Source organism: Zeugodacus cucurbitae, chromosome 6 (genome assembly GCF_028554725.1).
Source record: "Zeugodacus cucurbitae isolate PBARC_wt_2022May chromosome 6, idZeuCucr1.2, whole genome shotgun sequence".
NCBI lineage: Eukaryota > Metazoa > Arthropoda > Insecta > Diptera > Tephritidae > Zeugodacus > Zeugodacus cucurbitae.
The window spans coordinates 67,096,731-67,121,561 of NC_071671.1; the positions used below are offsets into that span (position 1 = coordinate 67,096,731).

A 24,831-nucleotide genomic window follows, 5' to 3' on the forward strand; every position below is an offset into this window, starting at 1 on the left:
CTTAATATTTTTACTGTAATGCCTCTCTTAGCCAGTTCATAAATCATGTAAAGAAGTTTGGCTTTTATATATATACACGTATGTGTATGTATGTATGTGTGTGTGTTTAGCGCAAAATTGAGTGCTCATTGTCTTCGTTTGGCTACAAGTGACTGATTACGAGTTGTAAGTTAGTCTGTTGCGCTTGCGGCCAAAGTAAGCTTTGCCGATCAGCGATCACCTAGCTATTACTGTTACTTGGCCAAAACCTTGGCGACATTATCACTGCGCATTCAGTTAGTTTTCGACCGTTGGCGCGTTTACGACGTCTTACCACTGCCCGTTGTGGTGTTGCGCGAACGTAAAGAGGATTTTGTGTAAAAAAAAAACAATCGAGACTATTCGTATACTTCTTGCGATTACAGTGTTGCACTGTTGTTTTCACGCTAACAAATTACTATTATTTGGCGTTTTTACTGGCTACAATAAGCGCTTTCTGTTGATAACAAGTGAAGCGTGAAAAAGTGACAACAATTCCGTTGGATTTCCCTTTCTTCGGTGACGCTACATGCTAAAAGCCAAACAAACAAAGCAAAGCACAGAAATTGTAAGAAACTTGCGGTAAATAGTACAAAAATAAATGCAACAACAACAACATTGAAATGAATTGCAGCGCTTAACAGTTGGTGTAAAGCGTAATCTACTTACGGTTTTTAATTAAAAAATATGAAATTGAAATAAATTTTAAGCTCGGTAATAGCTGTGTGAAAAATAGCTGTTAAATTTGTTGCAAAAATCTTAAAATTTTATTTTTTCGCTTATTTTAATTGTGCAACGCCTGTGGTGAAAGTGTGTTGGCGCAATCAAAAATCAGATATTATATATATGTGTGCATATATAAAGCGCCAAAAAAGCATCCATTTATATATTTGCACCAAAAATAAAGTTGAAACAAGTGTGCGAAGTAGTCAGTGACCGTTTTGAAAGCCTTCAACGCCAAGTGAAGCTGTGTGGCAACTTGTGGTCGCATTGTGTTGCAAGCGAGCTACGCTGATTGGTGCGCAACGTGCATATATAACGGCTATTTAAGGAAAAACAGGAGACGCCAACTTCCGACAACAAAGCAGCTCGGCGAGCACGCGAGCGTATAGAAAGGAAGAAAACTTGTTCCAAGGCGGAACGGTTGCGAAAGATAAATAATATAAAAATAAACATAAGCAGCAATTAAAGGAAAATCCTGTGAGGTAGGAGGAATTTTTATAAGAGAAAAAATGAAAATAAAATAAATTAAAATAAAAAAAAAATAAAAAAAAATAAAATAAATTAAAATAAAATAAAATAAAATAAAACAAAATAGAAATAAAATAAAATAAAATAAAATAAAATAAAATAAAATAAAATAAAATAAAATAAAATAAAATAAAATAAAATAAAATAAAATAAAATAAAATAAAATAAAATAAAATAAAATAAAATAAAATAAAATAAAATAAAATAAAATAAAATAAAATAAAATAAAATAAAATAAAACAAAATAAAATAAAATAAAACAAAGTAAAACAAAATAAAATAAAACAAAATAAAATAAAATAAAATAAAATAAAATAAAATAAAATAAAATAAAATAAAATAAAATAAAATAAAACAAAATAAAATAAAATAAAATAAAACAAAGTAAAACAAAATAAAATAAAATAAAATATATAAAATAATAATAATAAAATAAAATAAAATAAAACAAAATAAAATAAAATAAAATAAAATCAAACAAAATAAAATAAAATATAAAATAATAATAATAATAAAATAAAATAAAATAAAATAAAATAAAATTAAATTAAATTAAATAAAACAAAATAAAATAAAATAAAATAAAATTAAATTAAATATAAAATAATAATAATAATAATAAAATAAAATAAAACAAAATGAAACTAATAAAAATAAAATAATATTTTTATTTTTTATTTATTATTATCTCAGAGCACTAATATATTTTTCGAGATATTTTAACAATATTTTGACTGCCTAATATTATTTTTTTTAATAAAACGAAAGAGGGAATTTTTCCATTGCACAATATTTTTTTTTTTAAATACGAATTTTGATCACTAATTTAGCGGTTTTCCAACAACTGAGAATACTTTTATAAAGAAATAAGCAGTTTTATTTAACAAATATGGTATTGCCCCGTTGCAACGTCAAAGCTAAAATTGCACATGCAACTGGGTTACAACACTGACGCACATGCACACACACCTGTTGGCTGCCAAATACAATAGTTTTATTTTGTATATACAAATAAGTTAAAATTAAATTATACATATGTGCAAACACACAAACATATGTATATGCCCTCATATTTGCCACAGAGCACATTAAAATCAAGTTTGCCTGCGCACACAATTTCCAGTGAATTCAATTCAATTACTTAATTACCAGTATTATATTGGTGCATATGACTGGCCAAAGCCCAAAAGTGAAACACGCAAAAATCAAAAACCAAAACAGAATAAAATGAAAAACACTTTGTAAACCAGATTCAAAATTTTCCAAATCGATACCGTCGCGTACATGTGACCCACTAAGCATGAGCGCGCCGTTGGTGTGACGCTCGCCGACAGCTATTAAATGACGTTGGTCAACTGCGAAATTGGCACTCTAGCAACTGGAAGTACCAGTGTGTTTAACTTCTACATGCGGCTTGGTAAAAATAGCGAACAATTTTGCCTTGTGACATTCGCTGAGCTATTGGTAGGGGGTAATTATAAGTTATGGTAGAAGAAATAGCCAAAGAAATAAATAAAACCATAATTAAAAAAAATATTCCTTTCAATAAACAAAACGTGAAAATTTTCAACGGAAAATTCATCCGTTTTCCAAAATATTTTTTTCAAGCGATCATTTTTACTCCAATGACTTTGCAGAAATTAATTCAATGATAATCAAAATCATGGAAAATTTGTATAACATGTTTTGATCCACAAATATGAATTATATTCAGTACAAAGGGCGATAAACAAAAGACTTAAGCAACGAACTTGTTTCAGTTTTCCTCATTTTATTCATAAAACCTTAACCTGTTCTGGCTGTTATCGCCAAAGGCGTTCACTAAATTGGCAAAATAGCCGGTCAGGAATGTTTTTTAATAAGGAACTGACAGTTGTAAGCGCAAGGCCGTACTCTGAACCCAGCCGGCGTCTCAGGGTAATTTAAAGATAATGAAAAAATTATGTGATGAGTTGAAGTAAAAGGACTCCTTTTAAAAAAAATTACAAAAAGTAATTGAATAGGTTCAGTGCTTATAATGAAACTTAGTTAAGGGCTAAGGTCAAAAACAAAAATTATCTAAATGACATATTCTATTATTTGACATTTTTATTATTAAAAAATATATAAATTTTAATTATAAAATTTTATACATCTTACAAAAAATTATAAATTTATTCACAAAAATATATGCATGCTGAACACAGTTACATTACAATTAAAAAAAAAAAAAGTTTTGATTTTTTTTTTATATTTTCATTAAATAATTTTCGAAATTAATAATCGAAAAAATATTTTAAAAATATTACATCAACATATTTACTTGCGCATAGTACGAGTATAAATTATAAAAATATAAACTGCGACCTCCGTTGAACTAAATACTCACCGCCAAAAATTCATGACAAACTATTTAACAGTAGAAAATCGTCGAACGAAAATGAATTTCATCTAAATTTTTCCAAACAAACCTGATTTCGTTACAAATGCACGAGCCATGATGGCGCATCTCATTGTCTCATTGACAACAGTTTGGTATCATCATCATCAGCCGTCTCGTTTGGCTAATTCTGGTCAAGGTCAAAGGCGTTAATGTCGCAGGGCGGGCGAAATGTCGCTTTTATCGCTCGTTCGTTAGAGATAAAAAACTAACGGCTAATTGCGGCAAGACTTCATTAAGTACAATTACAATTACAACGCTCAAGTACAGTTTGGCTGTTAGCGCAAAATAGCGGTACTTAAGTAAACAATTGAAAGTGAGATAGAAATAGGCGAAGTTTAATGATAATTAGGTTTTCAAATTTCTATATACATATACATATATTTTTTATAAAAATGGCTTATGATTATTTCAGCAATTCAAAATCACTTTTCGTCTTTATTTAAATTTAAATTTTTAATTTTAATTTTAATTTTAATTTTAATTTTAATTTTAATTTTAATTTTAATTTTAATTTTAATTTTAATTTTAATTTTAATTTTAATTTTAATTTTAATTTTAATTTTAATTTTAATTTTAATTTTAATTTTAATTTTAATTTTAATTTTAATTTTAATTTTAATTTTAATTTTAATTTTAATTTTAATTTTAATTTTAATTTTAATTTTAATTTTAATTTTAATTTTAATTTTAATTTTAATTTTAATTTTAATTTTGATTTTAATTTTAATTTTAATTTTAATTTTAATTTTAATTTTAATTTTAATTTTAATTTTAATTTTAATTTTAATTTTAATTTTAATTTTAATTTTAATTTTAATTTTAATTTTAATTTTAATTTTAATTTTAACTTTAATTTTAATTTTAATTTTAATTTTAATTTTAATTTTAATTTTAATTTTAATTTTAATTTTAATTTTAATTTTAATTTTAATTTTAATTTTAATTTTAATTTTAATTTTAATTTTAATTTTAATTTTAATTTTAATTTTAATTTTAATTTTAATTTTAATTTTAATTTTAATTTTAATTTTAATAGCGAAAAAGTTATAATAAATTTTAAACTTTTATAGCAAAAGTTTTTAAATATTTTACAATAAAAACTACTTCAACAATAAACATCTTAAAATATTTCAGACACCTCATTAGCACATAATTCACCTTCTAAAATTTTTAGGCAACCAAAAATATAATTAAATATTTAAGAAATAAAATAAAAATATTGATGTGTCTATTACCACACCTGCAGCCTTCATACTCATCTACACCCACACAGTCATACTAAAAAGTAGTTATATTTATATGTAAACCAACAAAATTTTGTTGTCAAACAAGGAATGCATAAACAATTTTGCACATATGCAAAAACAATAATAAACATATGACAGTTGTTGTTGTTGTTGTTGTTTGTTGAATCACGTCAAATACGTTATTGTTTGTGCATGTTGTTGCTGTTGTGCATAATAACTCATCTCTATGCCGAAGGCTTACGTAGTGAGCAATGCAATTGCTAATGTTACTGTTATAGCTGTTGTATATGTAGCTGTTGTTGTTGTTGTATATTTTCGTACTTTTGCGCATAAAATTCTCATTTTTCTCAAATTTGTTGTCAATTTCGTTCATTTTTTCTCGCTTCCAACGGCTATTTACTGCTTGCGTACATATTTGTATTTGAATATGTATGTACATATGTATTTATAATGTTATCGTTGTTGTTGTCTTTCGCATGATGCCGCATTTTTATGCAATTTACACTTCCTTTTTTTGCATTTCAATGCTTTTGCTGTTCATGGCATCACTTGATTCGATTATTTAATTGTTTCTCTTTGTTTTGTTTTTATGTTTTTCATTTACTGTTAGTTTGCTGTATTGCTATAAGTCACTTAGGCTGCATAACAATCGGCAAATGATTTTTGATAAATTGATTAGATTTCGTGTGACATGCAAATAAAATTCATTGTCGTTGAGGAAGGTAATTTCTCAAATTAACAAAATTCAATAAACAGAAATAAAAGCAAATATATGTACATAAATACATCATTACATGACTAGTGTGCGGGGCTATCACACCATCATCAAATAATTTACAATCAAAGAGCTCAACCGAAATTTCGAAGAAAATATTTGATTTATGTTCGAAATGTTATTTTGCGATTTGAAATGAGGACAAATATCTTCGAAGGCCAAAAAAATAAAAAAACATGGAAAAGATGAAAAATTATATATAAAAAATAAATTCGAAAAAAAATGTCTTCGAAGGTCGAAAAATATAAAAAATATGCAAAATTATATATAAAAGATACATTTTATATTTGTGTAAATTTATTAAGAGTATTGCTTCTTTAGTGATTTTGGTGAGTTTCAATCGAACAATTCATCTAATAAAGATGACTCTTTTAATTTTCATAAACTAGCTAGTATTTTTTTTTATACATATTTGGACAATATTTTACAAAATATATATCTCAAATTGATCAAATTTCACTCTAACATAGTTGACTTTTCTATCAATTTCAATAGCTCCCGAAGAGCTATTTCCATGAAAAAGAGACTGCACTTTAGCTTCTTCTGTATCTTGTATATTATAATTATCCATTACTCTTACCGCCTTTGACTTGCAGTTTTTAATCAATAGTAAAAATTAATTATTAATTGAAACTTAATTTGATAATTGCTTAGTTAGCACGTAAATTTAGCAATTTTATTAATTATTTATACCCTACAAAGTATGTGTCAATTCAAATCGTGATTACTTAGTTATATGATAATTGACTCAATTAGTGGGATGTATGAAAATCTAAATTGAATCAATTTGCTAATTTTGAATGCGTGGGAAACTCATTCTCGTTAATTGATTCAATTAGTGGCCTGAAAAATTAAATTGAGTCAATTTGTTAATCTTTTATGCGTATATAGCACGTCAGATACTCATTTCAAATAGAAATCGTTAATTGACTCAGCACGTATCTGTAATTCTAAATTGAGTAAATTTATTAAATCTTTATGTCAATACAATTTACAGTAATTTTAAACAGACTTATCAAATTGACTCAATTAAGGGTTGTCTGAACAGCTAAATTGAGTCAGTTTGCTAATTGTTTTATGCGTATCTGTTTGACAGTAATTTTAAACAGATTTTACTAATTGACCTCACCTTAACTTTGACCTGCAATCTTCGAGTTAAGAATTAGCTCACAGTGGTTACATACATAATATTTTTTACTCCAGACAACAGGATAGAGCTATGCTGTTATGAAATTTATGAAAAAAATTATTACTGCGGAAGTGACAGTTATTTAGAAATCAGAGTGGTGATCTTTTAATTAGGTCCAATTACATCGTACAAAAGGATACTTTCTACAATAGTTGATATTTAATTTCAGTGATTTTTTATATGATTGAAATGCTATGTGAACTATATTCACCTTTGTGCTGTAAATAAATACATATAATAAGCGCTGCCTTTTGCGATTGCTGATTTCAAAGAGTTTCTTAACATGTCCAAGGTGATCTTTCCTGCCGATTGGCGAACAATTAAAATCGAGAAATCCTCATTGAATGCGTTTCGCCTCAGCGAACAAAGAAGGTATTCACGAAGAAATTAGCATAGAAAGTTTTTTTCACCAACCATGGAGTTACAACTAACAATCTTTGTATGTGTGGACATGCGTTGTGTATATACAAATGTATATGTAGGTATATAACTATATATGTATCAGCCTGCCATCGTGTGTGTCGATTGCTAAACGCTAGCTGATGATATTTTTGTGCTTGAATTTCTTTTCGTTTAACCAAACATAAAAATTTATGTTTGACTGAACGCCGAATTTTTTTTTGGAAATCAGCGCCTTTGCAGCGACTTATAAAGAGAGGTTGCGAGCTAGCAGCAACAGTTAAAACACTATAGGCGAAAAAAGTTTAGTTTTATATATATATACAATGCTATACATGACTATATATGTGTATAAATAAATAAAGAAAAAACAATAATAACAACAATACAAGACAACAGCCGATGAAAAAAAAGCGGAAAATGCAAAAAAAGTGAAGCCAAAAGCGACAAATGGTGGCGGCGCTACGATGTCACCGTTATGCAAATTTACAGCGATGCCAGAAGAGTTGCGAGCGATTGGAAGAGAGAGGGAGAGGGAGAGAAAGAGAAAAACATTTCTGTAAATGCGGGATAATAAATGGAAATGACAAAACAAAAAATTGGCGCAAATTGTTGTGCAAAAAATTGAATCAAAGTCAAGCTGGAAGCAAAAGAAAAGCAATACAACAAAACAACAACAGTTAACAAAGTGACGTCTGCAGAGCGTGTGGTGCTGTAATTATTGTCGTCGCGCAAGCGCGCACGCCTCTCGGCTGATAAAGTCATTCACCGGCTAGACAAATCAGCTGATCGTCGCTAAGAGCAATTCAATACGAACTCAATTTTTATATGTATTTGTATGGCCGAACGTGTTTTTTTTCACATAATATGTGAGGTAACTGTATTTTTAATGAAGTAAAATATTTAAAGCTTATTTCAAATTTATGAAAATTCATGTAATCGCTACATATACGGCGGTATATGGTTACTGGCTGGCGTTCGATCGTTCGATGGCGAAATTAAAATTCACTGACGCTGTGTAGCAGGAGGAACTGTAAAGTAAAAACAATAGCAAAATAAACAAAAACGATAACAAAAGCGATATTTAGTAAAACGACCACTGAAACTGGAACAGCACGTCGTCAACCGTCGTGTGTCGCAACACACATACACTAACACATGCGCAACTCACTTGTACTTTCACTGTCAATGTTAAATATGCATGAGCGGTCGGCATAATTTCACACGAACTATGGCACATAAGTAAAGCGGTTAATATGTAAATACATAAATTTATGTTATGAAGTCTGCCATTTGGAATATATGTATTTCTTTTGAATGAATTTCGCAATTCGCCAAATTTAACTGGTTTAATGGACCGTTAAATTCCAAAACTAGCTCATTAAGAGTTACACTCTAACTGTTCTTTCACATTTCCGGTGTCATGCTTTTTTTCATAATACAAGCCATAAATGATCTCACTGATTTAAGCGATAGTAAAAATATAGACAATTTATTAATTGATAGTGAATTTACTAATTGTTTAGTTAGCGCCTAATTGAGTATGTGTGTGACATTTCAAATAATCCTCAACTTACTCCATTAGTAAATCGTTAATTGACTTAATTGGTGCGCTGTTTGAATTGCTTAATTTAGCAAAAATTTTTATGAGTATCCACAATTAGAGTATTTTCGAAAAGAAATTTACTCAACTAAGCGGACTCTTAAGAGTTAAATGAGGCCAATTAGTTAAATTTTTATATGGATACATTTGACAGTAATTTTTAACAAATTTTGCTAATTGAGCCAATTAGCTGTCTGAAAATCTTAATTAAGTCAATTTACTAATTTATTATGTTTATACAACTGAGAGTATTTTTCGAAAACAATCGCTAATTGATTAAATTAAGAGGTTAAAAGCTTAATTGAATCAATTTGTTTGAAAATTCTAATTAAGTCAATTTGCTAATTTCTTATGTACTGAGAGTATTTTTCGAAAAAAAATCGCTAATTGATTAAATTAAAGGGTTAAAATCTTAATTGAATCAATTTGTTAATTTTGTCTGCGTATACCTAACAGTAGTTTTAAACAGTTTTCGCTAATTGACTAATTGAGTCAATGGGTTGTCTGAAATGTATAATTTAGTAAATTTGTTATTTTTTGTACGTTTGGCAGTTATTTCAAGCAGATTTCGCTAATTGACTCAATTAGTTGCATTAAACGTTTAATTTAGTCTATATATGAAATATTTTTTCTGGACTTACTTGTTTTTGAGTGTCTACAATGCTATTATTAAAACATTTTCACACTTTTGTATTTATTATGTAAGCTTCAACTAAAGCTGCTGTGACTTAATGACAAATAAAATATTTTTTTGCGGTTTTGTTGTTGAGATTTTATTGAAATTTTTAGCTTTTCGTATAATATACAACAGAAAATTGTTTTGTAATTCTTTATCATTATTTCCTTAATGAACTGCGAATATGTAACATTGCAATGCAATAACTGTGGGCTTGTGTGTATCTAGGAATGTGTACAGTTAGTATATTAAGCTAATATTAATATTTTCGTATACTTTCATGACTGCCTGCATTTTGTGGTGACGTTTAATGCAATTTCAAGTTTTGTTGTTCGAAAATTACAAATATTGAGGAATAAGTAAATGTATATATGTATAAATGGTAGTGGGTTTGTAATGCAATGTTACCCAGCAAGTAATAAAGGAGGACAAAATGAACTTTGTTGAATGGAAATATTTCGAAAATTTATTTATTTTGCAATAATAATAACTGACTTGAAAATAGTTACAACTTCAACTTATTTAAATAGTTTAATATTAATTATTAATATATAATAATAATATAATAGTTCAGCGACCCATAGCTGATGCTGCGTATTAAGTGCCGATGGCCAAACACAGTGGCCTTCACATATATGTGTATCAAAAAAATCGAAAGCCACAGAAATTACTTATTAGAGACAAATTGCTCGAGGCCATTTTTGTCGCTGCGTTTATTTACATATTGAAATCGACGAAAAATAATTTTTGGTTGACTTTTCTAATACCCGACGAAGATGCTACACTCATTTTTGATATGCGATTTGCAAATTTCTTAGAAATTTACTTATGTATGGCGATGAAAAAGTGACTAAAATTATGTCTAAAGCTGGTTTTTGAGATTAAAGTGGTCTTATGAGCCTTCGATTACAATCTTTATTCCATAGCTTTAAGATCACCTTTAGAATTACGCCTTATTTCTCACAAAAGACACTTCCGATTCGCTGACTGGGCTAAAAAACCTGCTCAAAGTGGCGAGGAAGAGAGGAAGAAATAAGCGACGGAGAGTGGTAACAACGTCAGACTTTATCCTCAAAATACTTGTTTTTCACTTTAACGCCGCCGATAAATTGCAACAACAGACATATCCGCAAATAATCATTTCAAGATGAAGAGAAGAAGAAGAAGAAAAAATCGTATGGCAGCTGCCGTTTGCCGCAATGAGTAATTTAATTGCGGCATGCCACGAGCTTGTGACGGCACCAACTCAACGTAACGTAATGTATGAAATGTGTACGTGGAGTTGCCGCCGCCGCAGGTGAGAAAGTAAAGCAACAAAAATACAATAAATGAAATAAAAAAAATCCAAATCAAATAGCGCGTTTGCAATGCTTTCTTTGCATTTTTGTCGCTGCTGTTGTTGTTGTTGTTATTTTATTTGCTCGCGCAAGTGCAATTGTAGACGCAGAGCGCCTCGGCTGTTATATAAACATACCAATCTTCGGCAATGTTTAGCGGCTTTAAAGCCAGTAGCTCTGTGGTCTGCATTACCGTTATATATGCGGCTTCGCTTTTAGGTGCACAAGTATTGGTGGTGTGTTTTTGTTTTTGTTGCCTCGTGCTGCTTTCATTACTTTTCTTTAAAGTGAATGCATTTCGCTGCCGCTGGTGAAGGTGTTGCCATTTTCTTAACTTTCAGCGCCGACTTTGCTTTGCTGTTGTTGTTGTTACTTCAACTGGTTTGCCGACTGTTACCTCATGGCACCATAACTAAAGTTTAATTGCAATTTAGTCAAGCTAAATGAGTGTTATATATGACTGTGTGTATGTATATGTTTGCACGTGTCATTATTGGGGCTTGTATGTATGCATTTCTGCACTAAAATACTTTTTCTGGAAAAGGGTAAGCGTTGCAGTCGCTTGAGCGCAGTTTGAGCACAAATTTTATTTTTCGGCTTAAGTGGAATAATTTCATATTTCATCTTTAATTGCTGAATAATAAATGATTCGATTTCTTAAATTAAAATAATGCAATGCTAATGGACATGCAATGCTCATAAAAGAGTTTCCGGGAATTGATATTTGGTGTGTTTAAAAAAGTTCCAAATTTCCCAGACATTACACCGTGTGATTAATTCCTATTTCCAAGAATAAAGACAACATACAAAGACAAAGGTTCGTTCAAAAAAATGGCTAAAAGAGCCTAAAGCAACCGCAAAAATCGGGTTTGATGATTGGCATAAGATCTGGCATAAGTGCATGTTATCGAATGGAGATTTTATTTTAATTGCAACAATATAAGTGTAGACGAATGAATACATATTTTTTCGAAAAAAAATTCCCGTTATTTTTTGAACACACCTTGTAGTACTGAAGATTACTCTGCTTGAACATCTCTTGTAGATCGCTGATAGTTCGGAAGAAAATCAATAAAATTTCGTGGCAAATTTTGAGCAAGAGAGATTTTTTTTGTTTTTTTTTTTTTATGGAGAAGGAGAGTATTCGTTGATATTCCTTAAATCCAAAGATATTCGAAAAGGTATTTTCTTTAGGTCAGTTTCTTCAAAATATTACTCTTCAATCTGACTCAACTTTATTGTGACTGAAATTTCGAAGCTGGAAATTGATAAATTCTACTTTAGATATTTTATCTTTTTTCGTTATAAGCACATGTTCGACATTGTTTTGACACCACTTGACTCTTTTCACTTTAAAGTACCTTCCGCTTCCTTCCTACAACGCTCTCGACTCATACTTCAGACAAGTAGCAGAAAAAATATATGTTTCAAGCCTTGCAAGAACACCTGTTTCAAGCAAATAACTATAAATATGCATACAAATGATAAATGTTTAAAAGTTGAAGGCAAAATGCGCCAAGAAATAAAAGACTTAAGCGAGCAACTTGTGCTGACAGCCGCAGGCTAATAGTCAAGTCGCGTGTTGTATGTATGACATCGCTTAATACTTAATAAGTCATAAGCGATGAATCTTGAATTTAGCAAACTGTTATATATAGTATATAAGCTTTAGTAAATAAATTATCTAAGAAATGGCAGTTAATTAAAGGCAGGTTTGGAGTTATTAATAGCGATAAGTTTGATGAAGTTAGTGAGTAGGCAGCATAGTAAAATTATTGGAGTGAGTTGCTGGTGTTTTTGGAGCATGAATATTAAAATTTTCATTTGCAAAATTTTAAGAAAATAAAAAAAGTCATAAAAAATATATGAAGTGATGAAAGCGCATTAATTTAATTTTTAATAATTTTTTTTTTCATTTTTTTTAATAAGGTGACGTGAAGAAAGCTTATTAAATGAATTTAGATAAACTATAATATATTAAATATTTTTTTATTAATTTTTTATTTTTTTTTTTAATGAAGTACTTAAAATTTTTAATTTCTTAATGCATTATAATTCTCAATAAAATTGAGTGAAAGTCTGCTTTTAAGCTCTTAAATTTATTATATTTTAACCCACTAAATTGATTTTTGGGCTCCCAGAAAAAGTTGCAGTACTTTTACACTACTTTTCGTTTGCGTTAAATACTTTTTAAAATACCAACAATTTTCGAAGTAAAATTTTTATTATGCTTCTCTCCGCTGCTTTTACGTAAGCAATCGACACCGTGACCAATTATGGCACACTTTACTCGTACTTATGTCTGTGCGCATATTTGTATAAGTTTGTACAAAAAATCTACTTACTAAACAAGCCGAAAATAATTGATTACACTTTTCGCTTTAGTTCGAGCAGCGCGCAGCCTTATCTTTTGGCTATGTTGCCGCCGTAAAAATGCCAAAGTATTTTTTTATTGAATATTTCAAAAACACACAATGGCATACATATTAATGAGCGCGACGCAAAGCAAATGCAATAAAGCGATAATAATGAAAATAATAACAATAACAATAAAAATATGAAAAATTTTATAGAAAAAAAATTACAATATATAGTATATACATATTCAATAGCATACAAAACACACACACACACATACAAATATTTATATATAATTAAGTTATATACCGATGCTTACGTGCAATTCTCACCTCTGCATTTGCCCTTAATCCACCATACAGACAGACAGACACGTCGCTTATTGCATATGTGCAATGCAACAACAATAAAACACACACACATAATCCACTTTGACTTCATTCATTCATTCATTCGCTATTGACAGTTTTGTTTGTAACATTTGACTCGTCACTTGGCCCATCATCAGCGTTTTGCATTGCGTCGTCGCCGGCGCGCTTGCTCTTCTGACAGTGGCAGTGAATCGCGTTAACTGCTCGCTCATAGGCTGTTTAGTAGTGTTTTTAGCGCTTTATGACTGCTGTCGTATTGGAACTGTCACTCAGGTTGTCGCAGCGCGTCCCAATTTAATGTGTAATACATTGACGTTGTTGCCTCTAAATTGTCGATTTTCTATTAGTCTATGAGTACTTCCCCACCGTTTGTAGGTCGTCACATTTGTCACATTCCGTTGTGCATTTCCAATGGAAGTTGTAAAAATAATTAATATTCATATTTGGCTATGGATGGGTTGAGGCTGGCGATTGTCATTCAATTTGAAAATACTCAGTTTGTATATATGTATGTTAGTAGGTAGATCTTAGTAGCCATCAAATGCAACATGTAAACTGTACTAGTATTAAACACGTAAAATGTATGAAGATCTGTTAAAAAACCAATGCATAATCCAAGTTTCCACGTCAATTTCTGTATACTTGTTATAAGCCTAGATCGGTATGACCTCTTCAGCGGGTTATATTTCGTTCGTTTTTATTAAGGGGTTATATACAGTTAGAATTTTCAAAAAATCGATTTTTTTTATTTCATTTTCTTAATGTACATATATTTAAGAATACACACAGAAAATTTCATATCGTTCCGTTGAATATTTTCAAAGTTACAAGCAAATGAAAAATTTGAAAAGGCGTTTCAGAGTGCTTGGGTGTACAAGGTCCAAACTTTAAACGCGTTTTTCTCAAAATGGTGTTTTCAAAGACGGTGACCAACATTACTCGAAAACGGCTATACCGATTAGTCTCAAATTTTAACACGACCTTCTTAAATATATTTTTTAGTAATTAATCGTAGATTTTTTCTCTCCGATAAATATTTTTTTTTATAAACAATTTAAGGCCGAAATTTCGGTGAAAAATCGATTTTTTTTTTGAGAAACCGCCATTTTGTCAAAAAATTTTATTTTGCTTATTCCTTCGATTAATTACTAGATTTAACATTATTTTAACGAAATCTGTTGGGTTTTTTAATTTCGTATGATCCAGTTCCGAGATATAGTGGTCACCGCAAAGCGTCTTTTTTGAGAGGAGCTCCTGGAGATCAGCTGTAGCTCTTTTTCAAATAAATATTTTTACTAGTACTAAGTCTTAAAATACAGTTAAAAGATACCATAATATGTGTATAAATTTTTGGATCAATAAATTAAAAAGTTTTCTCAGAAAAAATTCTGGAAAATTCACTTTTTTTCGGCCGTTTAACTGTATATAACCCCTTAAATGAAGTTATATTTGGCTGTCAGGAAAGGGAAAAGTCATAGAAGATCTAATCGAAGAAAATGTTTCGTCAACGTTTTATTGTTCAGCAACATTCTTACGATCTCTTTCCAGAACCTCACTCTCGGTATTTCCAGAAACTCCCACATATGTTAAATTCATACATAACAGAGCCCAATATATCTTCATAATGTTAGCATGGAGATTTTTTGCTACAATTTCCATATATTTTTGAAAAGCAGAGGTGAAGAGAGAATGAATGCCTCATAAGAAAAAAATACCATCCTTATTATGACAGATTTGTTAAACTCTTTTGGCAGTGAGTATGACAGAAATATATAAGTTTGTGACATCACAAATGCTTTAATGTTGACAGATCATTTCGTTTATGTTTTAGAGGTATTTCTTTTATTACATGAGGCTAATTATGGTTCTATGTTTTTTATAAAGAGTTCGCCGTTTGATTCGACACTTGTTAATATAAATTTTAATGTATATATGTACATATAAAAATCATATATGTACATATATAATTTCAATCACATATAATAAATTAATGATTTTTGCATACTATTTAAATAATTTTAAATTGCACCGGAATGCCATTATCGGCAGAAGAGGTGATTAAAATCGCATTTAAAACACGCGCACTTGACAATTTAAATGCTAATCGATATAATAATGGCGTAAACCAAAACAAAGCAATTTGTCAATTTGAGTAACAAACAAATGGCGGATATGCTGTGATAAAGCAAAAATAAAAAATAAAAAAATAATAATTATAAGTAAAGTTATATTTTTTTAAATAAAAATTATTTTTTTAATAATTTTATATTATATTAAATTTTTGAAAAATATGGAAAAATAAAAAAAAGAAGAAAAAAAATAACGATGAAATAAATTAATTTCTTTTTTTTTCAAATTTCGAAATTATCAAATTTATATAAAATAAATTTCTAAAATTTAATTTTTTTCCGAAATTTCTAAATTTTTTCAATAAAGTCTCCATTAAGTTCAAAAACACTTCTAAGTGAACTAAAAGAATCATCAAAACGACCGCCAGCAGATGATAAACTCTGAAATGCATTAAACTCTATCAGTTACAATGTGCTTGTAATATGCCACAAACGCATCCGTTAACTATTTACCTAACTCAAATGCCGTTTAACGCAACGTTACGACTGCGTTAGCCGCAATAGTGCGTGATTCCACTTGTCACTTTCTCATCGGGTAATTGCATTGCCTTACTTCCCTCGTATGTGTATTTGCCGTAATTCACTTTCGGCTCTGCTTCGCTGCGCTAACACGCATCGATGGCATACTTAGTGATGACGCTGCAACGCTTCGATGTAATCATTGGAATTGGTGGTGTGCAGGCATGTCAACGCACGCGCCATGGCGGCAGTGTGGTAGACTCTAATGCTCATACACTCATACTTACATACATACAGACGAACGTAATAATAATAATTTTTCTTCACAATCGACTGGTTTTTTTAGTTATTAATTGCGGTTGCGAAAATGCACAAATTATGAAATGAACACAGCGTCGCGTTTTCGGTTGATCAAATTATGGTTTACATGCTTCTGCAGCGTGTGGTTTTTCGAATTTTTATGAGTTCTTAGAAGAATAGAGATGCATAGGTGGAAGATTGAAAGCTGATGTACCAAGGGGGTTATCTCACTTTGAGAAGCTTTTAAAGATTTCTTTAACATTTACAGTAAGAAACATATGATGATTTCCTTTTCATCGAAACGTGGAGACTTTCAAGTAACATTTTTGGCATCCCGTTACTTTTTGGTGCAAAATCATCGAAATTACGAATATCTATAGTTTTTTAATATCATGCCCAGTGCATCCATTAATGGTAATAAAGCTTTCTGAGCTTAAATCTTAAGGTAGCAAATTATTGCCAGTCCTGTGTTCCAAAGAATTCTGATGAGGTCTGGTTCTCAATATATTGGACAACTGTCATATTAAGAATTTATTTAAGGGATTTTTGACTATAAGCTGACATCTGGCAGAAGTCCTTGAGCGAAGGTGATGTTAAGCTATTATAAGCTACAATAAGCTTTTGGACACATGTGATAACCTAGATTTATTATAACAAAATGGCAGCAAATCAGCAATCTGTCGACTAAGTTTTTGAGTTTAGCAGTATTTATTAGCGATTTTAAGCTCTAGAAAATAGTACGAAGTATTACAAAGCAAAAATAGCATTATAGCGGTTGGAAGAGTGATTGATATTACGTACTTATTGAAACATTATTTGATTTATTTTGTAAAAAATATATATACTTAATTTGTCATTTGAAATTTAATTTCTCCTAATCTATTGCTAGAGTTAAAATTACATATAAAGAGTCATGAATAGTTGTAAGGGGGTAAAAACAGTGGGCCAGGGCATATCATATACTAGAAGTAGGGTTAAAAGCTGAAATTTCTTTTGTAAAAATTTTAATATAAAATTATTTAAATACAACAATTAAGGAAATTAATTATTCTGTAAGTCTAATAGAATAAAAAAACTTTTTTTTGAAGCATAATTTTTCGAAATTATTTATTAGTAAATAAACCTAAATATTTGTGGTCAATTAATTTTGGAAATTGATAATTGGTTAAGAATAAAAAAAAATACAAAAAAATAAAATAAAATATATTCGTACAATTAAACTTCGACTCATGCGGTTAAGCTTATTGCATATGCGTATGAGTGTCTGTATGTATGTTTGTATTTATGCATCTATAAGTCTCTGAAAAACTTTCAATCTCTATTAAATCAAACACATTACGTTGCATAGAAAATTAAAATGTATTAAGTGCAGCTGAATTGCATTTGCAAAAGCGTTTTAGACAGCCATGAACCAGCAGCGCGGCGGACAATGACATGTGTGTGGCTACCAACTAACGTGTGAATACATACATACTTACATATATGTATGTGTATTTATATAAACATATGTATGCTTTCATAATACAGATATCAACTAGGTAATAAAATGGTAAATTTGTGTAATTACAACAGCATTTGAACTAGAATGGACGATTTTGAATTGAAAACGCCCGAAGCGAGGATAAAACGCAAAAAAAAAACCAAATAAATTTCATGAAAAATACAGCGTAAACAACTATTGCAGAATCAAAACTAACAACAAATCGTTCAATATGGTCATGGTCGATTTAAGACACACACACGCACATACATATATTTGTAGTGGTGTTTTTCTATGTCGTATGGCACGTTGTTAGTAAAAGCTGCCAAACAGTGTAAATTGTTAATGCTAGCCTGTATTTATGCTCTTATTGAGTTTGCAAATTTCGTACAAATTGCTGTTTTTACAGTTATGCATTAAGTTTTATATTGACTTTGATTTATGTTGTGTGCTAGTTGGAAGCTTTTATCATTACAGATTATTTCGATTTTTTTCGGCTGTCGAGTTTTATTGGAATTTTCATGAAAATGACATTCTTTACAGCTTATTAACGTAATTTTAATTAACCTTATTGAATTTTGTTTGATTTTGGTTTAATTCCGTTATTAGTCTATAGCGTCCAAAAATAGAATTTTTAATAAAAAAGAAAAAAAAAGTCATCGTCAATATATATCAAAAAATAATTTCGCATTAAATTACTCAGATAATCACACAAATTGTAAATATATTTTGATTTTGCCAAAAGAGTTTGTCATTTTTGGTGGTGCGTCAGGGCGTATGAGTAATATTCTATTGAGATTGTACTGATTTTGATGATTGTTATTGGTATTGAAATAAATACATAAATGTTCAAAAAAATATATGCTTAAAGAAAATAAAGTCAATAGTAAGTAGAAATAAATTTTGTTAAGGTGCTTACTGTTACCTTAGCTGTATCCTTTCAAAACCTGTGGCGAATCGAACAAACAACTGGTATAAATTAAATAGACTGACATAAATCAACCTAAAATCGTACTATAATTTATCATAATCAAATTCTTAGCTAATATTATAGCAACCGCAAACAATCACAGTATTTACAACTATTATTCTTTTATTACCATTTACCACATTTGGTGCGCTCCATTGCTACGTAGTGACACGCATTGAAAAGCGACACATTGAAATGTTGCTTGCGTCACATGCCGCTACGTTGAGTGTTCAATAAAATTCGCCTTTCGGAAATGCATTTACGATTACCGCAACCATTAGCAATGGCCGAACACGTACACACAAGCAGGAGACTGACGTCTGAATGGTTCCTAGCCAAATATTGCATATATTATTGGCGCGACGCTGTTGTTAATTTTCTCAGCAGCACTGTATGTTTGGCGAAAATGTAGCCAAAATTTTAAACGCTTATAAAGCGCGTAATTGCAAACAATTTACCATGCAACAATTAAAGTTATATTACCATCATTAGTCGCTAGATTAATATCTAACTCGACCGGCGCTATTCTCTATAAAGGGCAGTGCAGGTGCTGTGCTCCGCATAGTTTGTATATTGTCAGCAATTCGGGAATTATTAAAAAATATTTTTTGTTAGACTGTTAGACTAAAGAAAAGTTGTGCAAAGTTTTGAAAAATTCTAATTTTTGAAATCATTTTTATTTGACCTTGAAATGCTAGATTTCAACATGGCGAAACGCGTGTGGTATTGCGTGGCGTTGCTGTTTTTTGTCACCAACATCATGGCTGCGGATATACTGATGGTCACAATGGGCGGCACCAAGTCACATAAAATTCCCTTCTGGGAGTTGGCGAAAGGACTGATACACAGGTGAGTGGCTTAAAGCAATAATTAAAAGAAATTTTGTTGAAAGTTGAAGGTATAGTCTAAATAAAAATGTTGACTAAAAATATTTATAAAAGCTTCGAGGCGTGTTGAAAGTTCAGTCTATATTAAAAATATACTGAACTTCACATTATAATTATTCTGCTCCGACAAATGATTTATTTTGCTTTCCTCAACATAAATTTTGATTATTTTGAAAAAAAAAGAGTTTCGAAAGCTTTCACACTGTCTATGAAAGCTTTCTTATACTTTCTTCTTATTTTATTTCAGTTTAATTCATATAAAAGTGAAAATATACTTTTTAATTACCAAATGTGAGACGCTGTCTAAGCTTAAAGCTCTTCAAAAGTTAGAAAAACTGCTTAAAATCATTACGTGAATATATAGAATATATTCGATTTTTTAATTTTAAATGTGAGACACTCTTTAAGCTTTAAGCTCTTCAAAAGCTAGAAAAAACGGATTTAAATCATTACGCGTCACAAATGTTTTCTTCTTATTTTTCTTTTTCAAGCTTTTAAAAAATTTTACTACCAACAAATCTTGTTCGTCTCTTACGCAAATAGCCCATGTACACGTGATATACATTGCAATCGCGCTTATGTTTTTATGAGCTTTTTGCCACACCTGACGTGAATTTTATGACCACACATTTTATTTTTATTTAGAAATTTATTTAGAATTCTATTTATTTCTGGTTTATTCTTCTTTCAACTTTTAGAGGTCACAACATCACATTCCTTAATGGCTTTCCGTCAGATTTTCACATTAACGGCTTGCACGAGATCACACCAGCAGGCTTGGTTGAGTACATACAGAATTATACGAACTGGGATTTATTGGGGTCACGCATGTCTGGCGAGATGCCTTTATCTATGTGGGACGCATTTCGATATGCATTTCAAGTGAGTTTTTACACATCAATTAAGATTAGTTTAGTTTAAGAAATTATTCGTTTGTGGAGCTTTTTAAAGCAGTAAGCTGAAAGCTTTGACTTTCAAAAGCTTTTATTTGTGGTTTGGTTTCAAAGAGAAATAAAGAATAAATATGCATGAACCAGGATGCGAGAAACATGAGCCTATTGTGTCAGCTATGATCGTTAGCTGATCAGTCGAGGATCTAATCTATGTCATCAAGATAATGTTATTTTAAGATAGAGCAAAAGCTTTAGAGGGTTTTTTTTTCTATTTCAATTTGACATATATTTCGCCTTTATGCTGCTTTGTTCGACTGATCACAGGATCTACTGTGCTATATTTTACGCGAGAAAAGGCCGCTCCCTGTCGGCTTATATGAATGTCATATTTCTTATTTATTGAATGGCGAGGTAATTGAAAAAATATGTAATTTTTTTACTACCTAACTAACCTTGGTAGTGGCGATACATATTTTCATATCACTGTTTACGGAAATTACAGCTATTAATAGATAATGATGAGTTTTGTTTATGAAGCCTAATCTATTTTCAAGTCGTAATCAACATAAATATGCCTGTAATAAGTATTAAGTATTTAAAAAATATATATAAAAAATATGGGCTAAAAAAACTAAAAATAGAACAAAGAAAAGAAAATAAAAAAGAAGCTTCCTTAGAATAACAAAGCTTGAACTCTTTGAAATCAATTATTTGTATGTAAAGCATGCTAAATTGTAATCGTAGCAGACTAGTCGAGCACTAACGAGCCCGCAAATGGTCACAACAATCGCGTAGTCAGTACTCAATTACAAATTCATGTAACAACATAAGACTCTGTTAATTGTGTTTGTTGTTATTGTTCCAATTGCATTTCAAGGTGCACACGTCCCACACTATAAGCCTAAGCTTTTGCTCAACATTACGTGCGTCGGCGTTTCGAAATGATTTATTTTGAATTCTCTCTATTGATACTTTTGGAAATTCATAAGTTATTACCGAACACATAAATATTTATAAGTACATTTATTCAAAATAACAATCACTTAATATTTTTACAATATCTATGCTGCAATTTTTCTAAAACTGTTTTCCCTCTTTCAGTCCTGCGATGCCATGCTGGAGGATGCCGAGACTAAGGCGCTCATGAATCGTAACTTCGATTTGGCTATCTTGGATGGCGCATTTCCCGAGTGCGCACTCGGCATGGTCTATCAATACAAAATACCGTTCATGTATATGAATACAGTGGGCTTCTACACCGGCAGTCTGGCGAAGTCTGGCAATCCCGGCTCTTACGCGATAACGCCGAATTTCTATACAAGCTTTACGGACACGATGAATATCTTTCAGCGTGCGGTGAATACGGGCATACAAGTGTTTCAGGATGTTATGCATAAGGTAAATAGTCAATATCCATTATTTTTCATCGACTAGTAATAAATAATCTTCATTTCTTTGCAACAGCTCGTCATGGCGTTCGTTTATCGCGTGATGCGTGAACGCATTGACATAAATATACCGCATCCCTATGACATCTCGAAGAATGTCAGCTTCATACTACAGAATGGACACGCTGTCGTGTCGTATCCACGCGCGCTCAATCCAAATGTCGCCGAGATTGCTTGCATACACTGCAAGCCGGCCAAGCCACTGCCAAAAGATCTTGAAGAGTTTATTGCGTCCGCGGGCGAATCCGGTTTCATTTATGTCTCTATGGGTTCCTCAGTGAAGGCCGCAAACATGCCGGAGTCGCTGCGTCGTTTGTTGGTGAAAACATTTGCACGTCTGCCATATCATGTGCTCTGGAAGTATGAGGGTGATGCTTCTGAAATGCATGACCTCACGGCTAATGTGCGCCTGAGTCGTTGGTTGCCACAGCAGGATATTTTGGGGCACCACAAATTGCGCGCCTTCGTTACACATGGCGGTTTGCTAAGCATGTTCGAGACAGTGTACCATGGTGTTCCCGTTGTTACAATGCCAGTCTTCTGTGATCATGATGTGAACTCTGCCAAGGCGGAGGTGGATGGTTATGCGATCAAACTGCAGTTGGAGACCTTAACTGTTAGTCAGCTCTATAAAGCGATAATGAAGGTCATACATGATCCACAATACCGAAACGCGGCGAGGTGAAGTGAAAATGAATATGCTTTTGAATAAATAATAATTTGTTTTCGTAAACTTTGCAGATCGCGGCAAAGATTGTTGACTGATCAACGTACTAGTCCTTTGGAAACATCCATTTACTGGACGGAGTATGTGCTGCGTCATAAAGGAGCCTACCACCTGCAATCGCCGGCAAGAAATATGAGGTTTGATTACCCAACTGTTTTGGCGTGACTACGAAATCTCATACTAATTAATTTTTTTCATTACAGTTGGATTCAATACTATCTTATTGACGTAGTCGCTCTCTATATGGGCGCCATCTATCTAATCTATTATCTGCTGAAACGTTTACTCTCTCGCCCCGATGTCATACATCAAAGCATACGTCACGCTCATCACCATGTCAAAAAGCTCAAATAATTACTCATTAATTACTAAAGCTCAACTAATAATGTTGCTTGGTGATATTCAATTATGGAAGTGTGTCGCAGTAGAGAGTACTTCCGGCCTCTCTCTTCAGCTGCAATATGTTCTTATTCTTGGAAGAGGACATTGCTTACAGTGTGTGTGTGTGAAAATATTTTCGACTTTTTCTTTTGTGTTGAAAAAGTAACTGTAAATATTGTAACTACATAAACTTATTTAATATTATATTTAATTATTATGTGTACAAAAGCGTGTGGCAACTCTCAAATATTGTATATTTAAAGTGGAATGAAGAAAAGCTACCGAAGAAAATTTAATTACTGTTAATGTTATATGCTTTGGCATCATTCATATTCTACCATTATTAATGTGTTCTTTTGACCAAAATTCCGAAAATTATTTTATACAACAAAACCAAAGTCAAATTAAATTAAAAAATGTATGTGAAATTTGTTTGATTTATTTAATGTTTGTTTGTTTATGTGTTAATTTTCATTTGGCAATGTATATAATCTCGCTGTTGTTTAAAAATGCTTAATTATATAAATTATTAATTAATTAAATATATTTATCAATATTCCGCTAGTTTTTACTACAAATTAGCATAGTTTTATAGATTAAAACAAAATATTTAACAAAATGATTAACAAAAATATATTTACCTCCTCTATTGAATGATGTTTGCATTAGTTTTAAGAGCTGTGGTATTACAAATAAAGTTTTATATTGATATTGTGTAAACGAATTCGTGAAAATCTCTATGTTGGGTACATTCCGGCTAAAGGAAGTTCTAGATTTAGGTCTTACTCTTTGTTTAACAAAAAATTTCTGCTCAAATTTATTTTGATATCACATAAACCAATCGATGTATTTGGCAAAAAACATACAAAAATTGTTTTCTTTATATAGTATATAGTTTTAGTATATGAACCTAGAAAGAATAGTATATGAACCTCCATAAAAAGGAAGACGCCACGATCTGTGCGTGGGATATCGCATATAAAGTCCTGTCGAGCTTACTGTGTAAAACACTAAAGCCTACCGTGAACGTTATCCGTGTGCCTTTAGACCGGCATATTCTAGAACAGTCCGAATATTCACCATGCGCCAAACCTTTGAAAAGATCCGTGAAAAGACGATCGACCCACACCACATTTTCGTGGATTTTAAAGATCTATGCCGGGATGTCTGAACTTGGTATTCCCGTAAAACTAATGCGGCTGTGTAAGCAGACGTTAAGCAACACCAAAAACCTCCGTCAGGATCTTGAAGGTTTCTCCGAGCCGTTCGATACCAAATGAGGTTTCAGATAGGGTGACTCTATATCGTGTGACCGCTTTAACTTGATGCTGGAAAAAATAATACGAGCTGCAGAGCTGAACAGAGAATGTACAATCTTCTGTAAGAGTCATTGGAAGCAACACCCGCGCCGTTAGTTCTGCTTTTTCCGCACTGGATAAGGAAGCGAATGGGTCTGGTGGTGAATGAGGATAAGACGAAATATCCCCAGCCATCAAACAAAAAGTCAACGT

At 31.1% G+C, this 24,831-nt stretch overlaps 1 protein-coding gene across 1 annotated transcript; it reads left to right on the plus strand.

Moving 5' to 3' along the window:
* Positions 1-167: 167 nt before the first annotated feature.
* LOC105212109 (2-hydroxyacylsphingosine 1-beta-galactosyltransferase) lies at positions 168-23,849 on the plus strand. Its single transcript, XM_011183888.3, has 7 exons — positions 168-1,223; positions 19,683-19,833; positions 20,570-20,753; positions 21,866-22,162; positions 22,229-22,893; positions 22,954-23,076; positions 23,143-23,849. The coding sequence occupies exons 2-7, from the start codon at positions 19,691-19,693 to the stop codon at positions 23,291-23,293; spliced, it is 1,563 nt and encodes a 520-aa protein (XP_011182190.1). The 5' UTR covers positions 168-1,223; positions 19,683-19,690; the 3' UTR covers positions 23,294-23,849.
* Positions 23,850-24,831: the final 982 nt, after the last annotated feature.